Below are 14,008 nucleotides of genomic sequence, written 5' to 3' on the forward strand. Positions count from 1 at the left end.
GTAGGATTGTAGCGGCGCCGCGAGTCAGTCAATCGGAGGAGCCCAGGTCACCGGTATACGGAGCGGCGGCGGAGCGGGTCACAGGTTTCTCGAGACAGTCGGCGGAGCCGGAGGTATTTTGCGGGGGTGGGCGCCGCATCGGGGATCAGCCGGCCAGTGCAATTTAAGGAGCCGATTTACGGGTGCTGTGGCTCATGGTGTTGCTTTTGTTTTTCATGCGTTTTCATGCAACAGTATTTGATCGGGGCACAATAGGAGTATTTCCCGCCACACAAGTTAGCGCGGGGAGGTGTGTTCATTAGGTCTGCAAAGCGCCACATGCATTCTTTGTTTTTTCGCGCGCTCAGCACCACAACCTTTGTTGGCTAAACGGGTCGAATTTTAATTGAACCTTTACACGGAGGGGAGCTGTGTAGGTTGCGAAGCAGGGTCGATCAGGGCAGCACCTGGATGGGAGAACTGGGGAAAGGGTGCTTTTGAATTTATGTGGATGCCTTTGATTTAATGACTGCAATTTTGGGGTCGTTTTAATTAGGAAACAAGGGTCTTTCTACCAGTGTGATTGTTTGAATTTGCCCCCCTTTTGTAAACAGAAACCTGGGGTGTTCGTTTAAATTGTTAAAGACATACAGGCAAAGACAGTGTTGAGGTGGGGGGATAAAAAAGGGGGTCAAACTTCCAGGTATTGCAACCCTCTTTAGGCGCTGGTTTCAACAACTGCTTTAGCCTCATACTCCCAGGTACTGATATTTTTTCTATTGCAGGCAATTAAAGAAAACATCGCTGCAGTCAATTGATCAGCTCAAAGAGGTGGACGTAGGACGCGGTTGCGGACACAATACCGGCGGCGAGTACGCAGGATTGGTCGGTAGGAGGAGAACGGGGGGCTAGCATTTCATCGCTCCTGGTTGCCGCCGGGTGGGTCTACACTAGGTTTACTCACCCCTGACATAGCCGGATAAGCCGGTGGTGTTGCGGCCGCCGTTGCATGGTGCTTACAGCCCCCTGGACATCCTCCATCTGGTGAAGGTACAAAGGGCAAGTACGCTCAATTGTATCACTAGGAGTGTAGGCAGTTCTTGGTGATTTTGAACATGCCAGGGCCAAGGGGTGGTAAAGGTGGGTCCAGGATGGAGGTTATGATGCAGACCATGATGCTGGAAATGAGCAACATTAACAAGCGATTGGGGAAAATTGATGAATTAGAGGCCCGCTTTAATGAGAGGTTTGATGAGGCTCCTGGCCCATCGGGTAGGCCTGTTCGCCAGAGGGCGGCCCCCTTGCCAAGGGGGGATTTTGTTACCCCGCCTAAGAGGTCTAGGGCCAAGAAGCCCAGGTACAATGCCCCCCCCCCCCAGGAGCCGTTAGTTCCGGTACCTATTATACCTGTTCCTGCGGCTCCAGCTCCTCTGGCACCTACGCCAAATGTTCCTGTTCCTGCAGTGCCAGCCCCTGTCAATCCACAGGTGCCCCCTCCTGCCGGGCCTGCCCCTTCACCCGTGGTGCCCATTCCACTTACGGGTTTGCCGCCACCGGCAACGCCTGTGCCTCCTGCACCTCTGCCACTGGTTATGCCTCCGGTGGCGCCGGCAGTCCCAGCAGGCAATTTAGACTCAATCCCCCCTGAACTGGTATCTCAGATAACGGCCTTGATGCCGTGGCTACAAAAGGGGGGGTGTTACCGGCTTCATCAGATCATGCCGCAGAAGCGGCAAAATTGGTGGAAAAGATTAAATCTGCAGCGGTAGCTGACAGTACTGCGGTGCCTTCATCTTCTTCCCTCGCAGGTTCCAGTCCCGCCCAACCGAACGGAGATGGTGGGCAGCCGGCCCAGGTGCCCGGAAATGGTAAGGAGGTGGCGCTGCCTCTCTTGGGAGATGGTTCTATACCCTCCAGGAGTGAGAATTTAGCACAACATGTGTCACAAACTGTGAAGGAGATGATTTGGGCTGATAAATATGTGTACATTTATTCATTATTGCTTGACAATAGGGAAATGGAACATGCTAAGACACTAAAGGAGTGGATGCATCCAAGTGAATGGAGGGCACAGTGTTCTAGATTTAGGGTGGAGGAAACTCTACTTAATTGGATCAGGGCTTTTGCAGTATTCACGGCTATCAAGGCCGAACGACCCCCCAATGTGCAGGCGCCATTGGCATGCTACCAGAGCAGGATTGTGGGGTGGAGTGAACAGTACTCTGGGGATGCGTGGAAAGGGTATGATGTCAATTTCAGGAAAGCCTTGGAATTTAATCCATCACTGACATGAGACACGGTTGACTCTATGTCATGGCATCAGCAATTCTCAGAGAGCTCGCCCCCCCAGCAGTCCACCAGTGCAGTCAAGGTTTTTTCCGCTAGACCTCAGCAGCCCTTTCGACCACCCCAAGCGGGTGAGGTCCCGGGTAAGAATAGGGGTGGCGGGTCAGAAAAGAAAGGGGTGTGCTGGGATTTTAATAGGCGCACCTGCACAAGGGCCCCGGGCACCTGTAGATTTAAACATGCGTGCGGAAACTGTGGGCACCCCTCACACCCAGAATCATCTTGCAGGTCCAAGCAGGGCAACCACGGTCAGAGGGGAAGAGGAAAGCCAGTGTAGTACAAACAGGTTGGGTACCCCCACGCCTGTAGATGTTTTGGCAATGATACCATGGTTAAATAGATACCCGGACCACACAGCAGCCACACTACTTCAGGAAGTTTTCTCCCAAGGCTTTAGGATCCCGGCAGGGGGGTACACAGGTAGGGCCCATTGCAAGAATCAACTGTCAGTAAAGCACAACCCTACAGTGGTGGCCGCAAAAATTAGCAAAGAACTGTCTCTGGGCAGGATATCTGGCCCTTTCGTGAGGGTGCCTGTCCCCAATTTTGTGTGTTCACCGCTAGGAGTAGTTCCCAAAAAAGAGAAGGGCCAGTTCAGACTGATCCACAACCTGTCGGCGCCCAGAGGAGCGTCTTTGAATGATGCGATTGATGAAGGGATTTGTAGTGTAAAATGTGCCTCATTTGACCAGGCGGTGGACTTGTTGCGTGCCTTGGGGCCGGGGGCCCTGATGGCAAAGTCAGACATAGAATCTGCTTTCCGTCTCCTCCCGGTCCACCCAGCTGATCATCATCTTCTAGGTTTCACTTTTGAGGATAAGTTTTACATGGATAAATGCATGCCCATGGGCTGTTCCATATCATGTGCATATTTCGAGACGTTTAGCTCCTTCTTAGAATGGGTCATGAGACAGGCGACGGGCCACCAGCAGGTCATGCACTACCTGGATGATTTTCTCTTCTTAGGTGCGGCGGGTTCTCAGGAGTGTGCCTGGGCACTGCAGGAATTTTGCGTGCTCATGCGGGCTTTTGGGGTCCCGCTAGCGCCGGGGAAGACATTTGGCCCATCCACCTGCTTGGAATTTCTCGGTATTGAAATTGACTCAGTGGTAGGATGCTTCAGGTTGCCCAGGGACAAAGTGTCTAGGTTTAGAGCAGCGCTAAGTCAATGCCTACGCAAACACAAGGTTTCCTTGCAACAATTACAGGAGGTGGTGGGGCAACTGAACTTCGCCCTACGGGTCATCCCTATGGCACGCCCGTTCTCACGCTCCATTGCCCAAGCAATGAAGGGACTACGGGAGAAACATCACCGCACGAGGCTGTCATCTGAGGTTCGCCAGGATATGCTTATATGGATGGCGTTCCTGGAGGACTTCAATGGCAGGGTAGTGTGGCCCGGTCCTCCCACCACATCAGCAGAGTTGGGTCTATGGACAGACGCGGCTGGTAGTGTGGGCTTTGGCGCCATCCTGGGGAACAAGTGGGTTGCCCAACGATGGCCGGAAGAATGGAGAGCATGGGGTCTGACCACCAATATTGGCTTCCTGGAACTCTTCCCAATTTGGGTGGCATTAAAGGTCTGGCCCGAACACCTATGTAATCAATCAGTGGTGTTCTGGTCAGATAACATGACTGTGGTTGAGTGCATAAACCAACAGGGGGCACGCTGTCCTTTCATACTGCGCCTGATAAAGGAGATTGTGTTGCAATGCTTGAAAATGAATGTGGTCTTCAAAGCCAAGCATGTCCCTGGCATTCTCAATAATGCAGCTGACTCCCTCTCTCGCTTTAAAATGCAGGTTTTCAGGGAACATCTTCCTGCAGCAGACCCCTCTCCGGCTCACTTCCCGGCAGTACTTTGGCAGATTGGTGCCCCAGATTACAGGACCTCGTGGTTGCTAGCTTAGCCCCCAGGACCAAGACAGCTTACGAAGGGGCGTTTTTGTCTTACATTACTTTTTTGGGGCAGGAACACAAGGCTGGGTGGGCACAGGTGTAGTGTAGTTCCTAGTTTCCCACTAGGCCCTGCGCATTGGAATAACATAAACAGTAGTATCGACGTGGAACTGCGGATATTCCAGGCCTCCACTGACTATGCTAAACTTAATTGGGTTGTGTTACCAACTAGCTCAGAGGTCACTGGAAACTTTCTTCTCTGCATAGGAAGTGATCAGCTTCCCTGGCACAGACAAGAAGGGATTCAGTTTTCCAACAACCGTGCAACATGACAACTTTGCTCCTCAGATCAAGAGTCGATCTCTAGGGTCGTGTGAAACAATAGACATAGATTTCACTCAGTCAGTCTAGTGCAGTTTACTTTCACAATATGTAGAGAATAGAGAGACGGGCGTGTATCAATAAAGGGTAACATTTATTGAACAGTCTTTCTTCTCATACAAGAGAAATGTATTGCCACAATTGCAATAACTGTTATTATAAAAAGTACGTACAGTAAGATAAGAATTGCGAAATAGAACTGTAAAAGCATTGATATGGTTTCTTAGCCATACAATGGTTTAAAAGTAATAAAACATATATACAGTCATATATACATTAGGCTAACATACTCAACTGGTGCTTCTAACTAAGCCTACCCCGGTGTGCCTGACCTAAGCCTAACACGTGAGAAGGGGGAGTAAGTAAGTAGCTTAAGTTAAGTTGGTTTTGCCAAGGTCTGTTTCAAGAATTCTCTTCTAAGGGTTTAGTCAACACCATACCTCTGAATAGAATGATGGAGGATTGGTATCTCCTTCAGGGGTCTCTCTCGATATCCCAGTCACCTGCGAGGGTAAACCGGAAGCGCCGGGACTGGATTTCTCTGCACGAGAAAGGCAGCGGCTTCTCTCAGCGCGTCGGGAGGAAGGAGGGGTGACAGCGTCCGCGGGCAGCTGGGCTGGATGTCTTCGCAGAGGACGGCTGCACGGCTCCTCAAGCGTACTGAACCACAGTTCGCGCTGTAGCGGCGATAATGGTAATCAGTAGCTTCACCACCACAGGATAGCAGGCTGCAGCGACAGAGTGCTAGTTTTTACCAACACTGGTCATGCAGGCAGCTGGCATCAGCAACAGTAGCTCTCGCTCAGCAGCAGCTAGCTTCGCTCTCACATTGCTTAAGGCAACGTTGGTAATATTTATACCTGACAGGTGCCGGGTTTGACGCAAGTTTGCTGGACATAAGACGTCAATTAAAGATGTCACTAGGAAGTGGCAGCTATCAGTTGCTCATTAGAGTTCTATTACTAATCAAAACATAGCAAGCGGGGATTTCCAGGTTTGCTAAGTTTTTATCTTGTTGAAGAACTCGGAGTGTTATCTAGGAATATCAGATAGTGACTGCTGCTCTGTCATTGCACTAATTGGTCGCAAAGGAAGTAGCAGAGAGTCATGCTGGAATGTGGCTCTGTGGCTTTGCTCGTGTGAGGCCAGAGATGACTTTTCAGAAAATCGTACTTGAACGGTTATGCCAATATAGGGAATAAATGGATTTATAGCCGAATAGGGGCATAAGGTCACAGTATCGATCAGGAACCTAGATAAGCACATGACACCCACTCCACGAATTCATGTCCATCAAAATTACTAAAACTAAGCAATTAGATACATGTGTAACATTGTGTAACATAGCCCACCCCAAAATACATAAATGCATTCGAAATAGGCGTACTTGTAATACATGGAATTTAGGTACTGTACGTAGTTTTAAAACATAGTAATCATTCAAAATTATTGCATATGAAATCAATGAACGATTATGCAAAAAGATTTACACATCAAGTATCTCTGACAGAAGAAATGCGAGATAAATCATCACATGAAAATGCATTGTAATAACATGTGTGCTAGAGGCTGGTGTAATGTTGTTATGTCTCTAGATGTGTTTAGAAATAGAAGTGTGAAGCTTCTGTTCTCTAAGAATAGTTTTTACGTTAAGCAAAGAATTGTTCGTGCCAAAAAAGAAAAGGGTCAATATTTGAAAAATTGTCCAATTCAAAGAAAAATCAGTTTACCAAAGCTCCTGGCAGTTTTTTGTTGATCAAAACTGAAGGCCGAATCCAGAGTTCATAGGAACGCTGTGTGTCGGAAAGCTTTTCAAAAGTTTACAAAGTTATTGTTTCTCTATGGGAGAGAACATCGTATCAGACAGGCTCGCAAAGAATTGGTCTACAAAATCAGGTGATAGTTCAACCAAATTAGATAGCGCTGTAACTTGGCAGGTGTGAGAATGATTGCCGTCATCGAAGTCAGGACCAGCAATGCTCACAGCACGTCGTACCTGGATGATGTTGCTTTTGTCACTCGCTCCACTGTTACCACTTGGCTGTAGTACAGGAGTCTCCACGAATGCCGTCATCAGGATTGGTAGCCGCTGGGGACAACACAATGCGTGAGCCGTTATTGGACTTAGCAAAGTATCGACGTCCATTGGTACTGCTGATGGAAGTGAAAGACAGATGTCCAACACGCATTCCTCGCCGCAAAGCATACACCGTAGCACAGGTAAAATGCAATTTTGCCATATCGGTCTGAATGAAAGGAACCAGGTCATGTTTAGATCTCTCAGCCTGGCCAATCCGAGGACGTTAGTTATCCTGTCCCTGTAGCGCATTGCTAGGATTGTCTCTTCCATTCCCATGGGAGCTATGTCTGAGCCGAGGCTTGCCATAACGTAGCAGGAGGGTCAAAAATAGAATCCCTGCGATGAGTCCAAAAAATAGTGGAATACCACCAAAAATGGAGTGCACAAAATTAGGAAAGATTCCCAAAATTGCCTGGAAGGGTGTTAGCAGTCCTGTAAAGACTGTCTTAAATATGCCCGGGATGCTCGTGGCACTAGACATGTTAAGGAGTTGCTCGAGCATTTGTACGAAATGCACGGGGCAATTTGTTGATAAAAGGTCATGGACCTCAGTAGCCGTCCTTGCGACTAGAAGATCATACGTCTCTTTAGATGACGTTAAAGGCACTGTTGTCTGTAAAAGCACAGATTTCATTTTGCTTAATGTATCAATTCGTATAGAATAGAGATTCAGACGAGGCCAGATGGGAGTCACTATGTCTGGAGGCCCGCTCGGGAACAATGCTTGCATACAGCATTTGACCATGGACGTAACTTCTACTAGATAACTTAGTCCGGGCGCGAGGCCACAGCACCTGTGATCCGTTCTTAGAATGTAACTCCCGTTTGCGAGTTGCATAAAGAAGGGCTCTATCTGAGTTGCAGGTGTGACTAGCTGGTGGCATGAAAGGTTGTTTGAATTTCCATCACATGCTCCGTGTAAATTAATACCCTGACACAAAAGTATACCGCTTAGTGAGTGTTTACAGTTGTCACCACTAAGAAATACATTTTTGTCGCTGTCACTGTAGCAAGAATGAGTGTATGGTAATTTCCATTCGGATTTTATATATCCTTTACCCAATTGTTCATACTGGCCAGCAGGTATGTATTCAAGGCATTTATGAAATCGGAAAGTTGTTATCGGAATTGTGATAATCCCGTGTATTATCCATTCAATGACAGGACTCTCTGACATTGTCAATGGTAATCGCTCGAGTTTCTCGATGCTCAAGATTGTATAGTCTGCTCCTTTCTGTGCCAAACTGATCTGTTTATCAGTAAGGTTAAAAATGGAAAACAATGACGTTGTGTTAATTAAACGCCAAGGCACGTAGCCTGAACGAAGATTTTGCAGCGTCCAGCCTAGTTCTATAATAGAGCGTAATTGAGACTGGCCATGTTGTAACATTAGCAAATCTCTGTCTATCACATCAAAGGCAGATGATACAATATTGTCCAAAGAATATATTCTGGAAGACAGAGTCATTAACCCATTGTCTACCACAGAAAGTGTTTTCTCCAAATTAATACGATCAATTTCTCGTATCTTTTCAGCAGTTTCAATTTGCTTTACTTTCCAAGCCTCGTTGTAAGCAGCATAGATGCTGGTCGCTATGAAACGCTTTTGACGCTGTTTGCGTGGTCCAAGAATGAAATCGCGCAAATCAGCACCATCTTTTAATAAAGACAAGTGTTGCTTAATTTCAGCCAGTGTGGATGTAGCTAGCCATTCTAGGCAGAGTTTACCTACACTGTATGTTGTTATTATTCCTGGATGTTGTCTCTGGGAATATCTAGAGTCTAATCTGGTCATTTATAAACCCTGTGTTTTATTCAGGAACCTATCTTGACAGTTATTTGTGTCTGTAGGCCAGATTAACCACTTTTTCCAATCAGGATGTGTTCTGTTGAAATGTAAAATGTGTGACACGTCTAGCTCATTATCTGCAGTTGCATTCTCAGCTATTGGCTTTGGTATAGACGGTGTTTTCATTTCTTTGTTCTTAGCTAGGCCAAGACAGGATGTTTGGTGTACATTGTCATTTAAAAATAACATTTGTTCTGGTATCATGCAGGTTCTAAATAGTGCTTCAATGCCTTGCACCTGCCAATCTTTTGTACCCCAAATCGTTTTCGTTTCAATATTATTTTTCCAATAATCAAAACCAAATGTCATCATTTTGTCATAAAATGCTTCTGAATATATCAATTTAGAATTTGTCAGCATTGTTTTCATTCCTGTTTTATCTAACAGTTTGTAATAAAACGTTTCTGCATCACTTGTGTTAAACCCTGAGAAGTATTTGAATTTCTCAAAAAATGCTTTAGAACTGCTTTTAGGTGGTGTAGAACAATGTTCCCATTGATTATACATAAAAACATTTCTAGGCTGTGCAGATTTATGCAAGTAATGATCCCCATAGTGGGTGTAACAGAATAACTGCTCATAACTAGATGAACCTTGTAAATAATCATGATCTGTGAATCTAGCTGACATTACTAAATCAGACATCATGTCATTAATACTGTTAAAGTCCCAATCATCAGAGAATGTACTAGGTGTAACAAAGTCACTTAAGGAAACCTTTAGTTGATGAGGATACTTCAGGATTTCGACCGGACCATAGATCTCATAGTCTGTTTTCTCCCATACTACCCCACCAGGTATTGGAATTGCTGTGACATTTACTGTTGACAGTTCTCTTTTCTTCACGTGGGATGATCTGTGTGGTTTCAGGACTAGGTTGATGTTCTGACTTGCTGTGTCCATTGTAATATATTTTCCTTCAATGAATTTTCCCAAACATAATACCATGATGAGCCAAAGCAGGAGGAAAAATACACCTAGACCGAACCAGAACTCTAGCCAAGGGGAGACAAGGTAGATTTTCTTCAGTTGATGAAAGAGTTCCGTTGCTTTTTCTTTAAAAGACTTTTTTGTTTCTGGCATCACTTCGGGCTCATTTTCATCTTCAGAGAAGTTGTCGAAGTTGATGAAATAACCAGAGGCAGTTCTGTCAATTGATGGGATTGTTCTTTCAATCTGTCTCTCGGTAGCACTTTCTGATGCCACATTAGTGTAGACTGGTGTTTCTTGACGAACTGTTTCAATTTGTGTTTCAAGAGGCACGAGTTCCATGGCATTATTGCATAGTCCTTCATTGTGCACTGCAGGCTGATCGAATGTGATGAGTCTTTCAGTTTGAACCTCTTGGATTGTTGCAAGTTTGGGTATTCTGTTGTTTCTTGGGAGTCCACTGGGCCTACTGTTGATTATAGGCCACATGCTTGTGGTTTTACCAGATCGATGGACACGATTCTGTTCTCCTTTTTACCAGCAAGGGGCGGTAGCACAACTGATCTTGTTCCGGTGACTGCCAAGACAGGTACTGCTTTTCTGTAAGAAGGCCCAAATTCCTTCTTAACCGCGATCTTTTCTCTGACTAGATCCCCAATCTTTGGAATCCAGACAGGCCTTGCTGGGGCTGTTGCTGGTGGTGCCTCGTCAGTGGTACTTGGCTGTTGCTTTAACTTATATTGCTTAATGATTTTCTTGTTTCATTCAGTTCCTGTAAAACAGCCAAACGGTCTTTTACTTCAAACTGCTTTGTTTCTTTTTGTACCACTGACATCTGACTATCGAGGTCCTGAACGTTCATTCTAATTCCGAACAATAGTTCGTATGGGCTGAAACCTTTTAGAGAATTTCTTGGCATGTTGTTAAGACTAGTCTGGACACTTATTAAATGTTTGACCCACCCAGCGCCTGAACCTAATACCTTCGCAGTTATAGATTGCTTTATATCCCGGTTTTTTCTTTCTATCACACTATTCCCTTCCGGGGTATGACTGACAAGAATACCACAACCCAATTCCCATGCTAGCCATGGCCTCCTTATAAGCTTGAGAGCTGAAAGCAGGACCCTGGTCAGAATGGAACGTGGTAATTGCGTATATGCCGATATGGACTCGCAAATCTTTTATAACCGTTCTAGCGTCAGCCGAGCGCTGGTGGCCTCATTATTTAAGTGTATTTCGTCTTAAACGTTGTACACTGGGACGCGCTTCTCTTCTTTGATTGCGCAGATAGACCGCCTTATGCTGTCTAGAAGGGATCCTGAAACTACACTGGCCTGTTCATTACTGCGATCTCTGTTGCAGTCTTCACAATTTTGAGCAAAACATTGAATATCTATACTCATTCCTGGCCACCAGTATTCTGATTGTAATTCTTTCAGAGAGGCTCTGATTGTTTGGTGTTTCAGACCCAACCCCATGTGTGCTTCCAGTAGGAGGAAGCCCCTCCTGCTCCTGTTTGGAATTACTCTATCCCCCACTCCAGGGATTCGAGCAAAAGGAACGGAGTTTGCATCGATTATGTATGCATAATTGAGTGGATAGTTTACGGGTAGTGCTGCACAGTCGCCTTTTACGGTCGTTCTTACTGCCAGCATGGTTTCCCCGTCTATATACTTATCTGTACGCTTTTTTGTGGCTACGGAAGCCGAGTTAGTTGCTTCCGCTTTGGCTGTATTAGCCAATGAATTCCCTGCAACGTGAACGCCATCACGTTGAAGACTCTGTGCGTGAATCACGTGAGTCATTTGTAGTTCTTTGTGTAAAAGAGCTACCTCGTTCCAGAGCTTTTTATGCTTTATTGTGGCACCTGTGTCATCTTTGTAGTCGTTTTCGATCCAACTCTGCAGTTTGTTGTTGAAAGAATTTACGCAAAAATGAGAATCGCACACTATAAGTGTGGGGAATTCGCGTTCTGCATTTTCGAGCGCCATCTTTAAAGATCTGATTTCAGTTCTTTGAGCCGAACAGTACTTAACTGATTCAGTTTTTGTTATTTTCGGTTTGATTTTACCGCACAGCCAACGACATTTAATGATCGCACATGCTGCATCGTAGGATTTTCTCTCTACATTAAAATGCTGTACAAAGCTATCTGTATAGATTATACAGGCGTATTGTGGGAGAGGCAGGATTTCGATTGGCAGAGGATATTCTTCTTCATAATCTAAATCATTCAGTTCTGTGTATTGCGGGGCGAAATAGTATTTCACATCTTCCGCTCCTAGAGAATCTATGCACTGTATCCATTTTGGATTCAGTGACACTGTAGGCAGGTTTACTGGGCTGAACAGCGCTTCGAAGGCGGATTCCGCTGTGAGGATATTAATCCGTTTGCCGTGTGCTAGTTCTCTTTCATTTGCTAATGCGATTTGCACTGCATTCACAGTTCTTTCTGTGCGACTGAATGTTTTTTCTGCTTGTGTGTACAAGTGAGATTTAATTGAAATAGGTACCTTTTCTCCCTCATTAGAGGTTAGGTACGTGAATCCGCATCTTCCTGGGATGACTCGGATTACCAGATCGCGTGTGTTGTCACGTGTATCTAATTTTGTTTTTGCTAACATGTCTGTTTGCAGTGATCTCAAAATTTCTGTGTGTTTTTGAGTCCAATTGATTTGTTTTAAATCAGGTTTAATTAGTTCGTAGAGAGGTTTAACCCTCTCTGTGTAATTTAGGATGTAAGTTCTTCCGAAATTCAGAAAACCTAGTATTGATTGTAAATTCTTCAGCGTTTTTGGAGCTTGGAGTACAGCGCACTTCTCTAAGAAGTTGTCCGCTAGGCTTTTCCCTTCACTTGATAATTCGTACCCTAAAAATAGTACTGTCAGATGGGCAATTCGGGACTTTTTAAAGTTGAATTTGTAACCCTCTGCTGCGAACCCAAGTATAATGGTGTTCACTCTTTTCAAGTGAGTATCCAAGTCATCATCTGTGAGATAAATATCATCTACGTAAGATAATGCTTCATCATCATAGATTTGTAGTAACTCTGTTACTCTAGCTGAGAATAGTCCTGGGCTGTTCTTGAACCCCTGTGGGAGTCGACAGAATTTTTTCTGCGACCCAAATGCGGAGAAAGCGGTCAAGTATCTGCTTTCTGGTGCAATGTTTTGACAAAAGAAACCATTAGAAATGTCTAATGTCGTTTTATATTTTTTCCTAACTATATTATTCATTAGGGCTGCACTATGCGAGTTTTGTACTGCAAAAGTTTTGCAACATGTATTAAGATGTCTGTAGTCCAAAACTAGACGATATGAATTGTCTGGCTTGGAGACAGGAAACAAAGGATTGTTCATTTGAGAGGTGCATGTTTCAATCACCCCCTGGTATTCAAGTTGATCTAAGATCTCCCTGACCTGTTTTTTAGCTTCTTGCTTTATGGGATACTGCCGTTGGGCAGTTGGTTCACTTTTTAGCTGGATTTTGTGAGGCGGAGAGTCCTCATCCCATCCTACATGATTTTTATACAATGCAGGTGCCTGGGCTACTGCCCATTTCCTTGCATATGTGTATTTTTTATGAATCGGTATGTGATTCGCGAAGGCAGGCATAATCACTTCTTCGCCACGAGGGCACTCCCTGACAAACTCCGGGGGCCAATCTTTTTCAGCTAACAGAATATCATAGCCTTTTGAGAGCTTATCCCAAAATAGACCCTTAATTTTCCTAGTCTTATCACCCTCCATACGCAATGTTATTTCGTATATTTTATGGGGCTCGCTAAGTCTGGCGTCGGCAGTTTCAACCTGAATGTATTCATTCGTGTCCACTGTCTCCAGATGACTCATCAAGTTCTTGCGCGCTATACTGATCTCTGCTGCACTGTCCAACATTGTCAATGCCCACTCCCCGTTTTTCAACTGTGTCCTCAGTATTCTCGGCATGATTTATTACTCTAATACTGGCTACCTTCTTTTTCTGAAATTGAGATTTCTTATTTTGAGCAGGTTCCTTGTCTTTGGACTTGGAGCGCTCTCCTGGGTCTGACCGTCCTCTTCTTTCCGAATTCTGTGGAAGAGATCGAGAGGGACGTGTATCAATACTTTGATATCTATCAGGTTTTTTTATATTATCCCTATTTCTAAGGTTATATCTTTTCTCAGAGGGCTCCCGTTGGGGAGACTGGCGTTCTCGAGTCGGAGTTCTTTCCCTCCGTCGAGGAGACCTTCCTCTGGACTGGAAAACTTTTTCCTTGGGAGTGGATTGTTTATTTCCATCCCAGCTCTTTTTAGGAGTATTTAAATTATTTTTAATAAATAATTTTTCAGGATTTTCGAGCAGTTGGGGTTTAACTGGTTTTCCACCCAAGCTGTCTCTACCTAATTCTTCATAGCATTTTTCTATGATTTTTGCAAGCTCAACAGGATCTTTTATATCTGTTTCCCTCAACTTCTGGCGAATCGCCACAGATGCTGCTTCTCCCTTTACGTTGGCTAATAATATAGCCGTGACCTGCTTGAAGTCTTTCAGTAATTTCAT

At 45.1% G+C, this 14,008-nt stretch overlaps 1 protein-coding gene across 1 annotated transcript in view; it reads left to right on the forward strand.

Moving 5' to 3' along the window:
• Nucleotides 1-1,130: 1,130 nt before the first annotated feature.
• Nucleotides 1,131-14,008, forward strand: part of LOC147725476 (uncharacterized) — a 30,968-nt gene continuing 18,090 nt past the window's right edge. Inside the window, exons 1-3 of the mRNA XM_086964456.1 lie at nucleotides 1,131-1,251; nucleotides 1,788-1,847; nucleotides 2,890-3,946. Of these exons, the coding sequence (XP_086820582.1) occupies nucleotides 1,131-1,251; nucleotides 1,788-1,847; nucleotides 2,890-3,946 (1,238 nt within the window). The remainder of the gene's footprint in view (nucleotides 1,252-1,787; nucleotides 1,848-2,889; nucleotides 3,947-14,008) is intronic.

The sequence above is a fragment of the Lissotriton vulgaris genome, chromosome 3_2, assembly GCF_964263255.1.
Source record: "Lissotriton vulgaris chromosome 3_2, aLisVul1.2, whole genome shotgun sequence".
In the NCBI taxonomy this organism is placed as follows: domain Eukaryota; kingdom Metazoa; phylum Chordata; class Amphibia; order Caudata; family Salamandridae; genus Lissotriton; species Lissotriton vulgaris.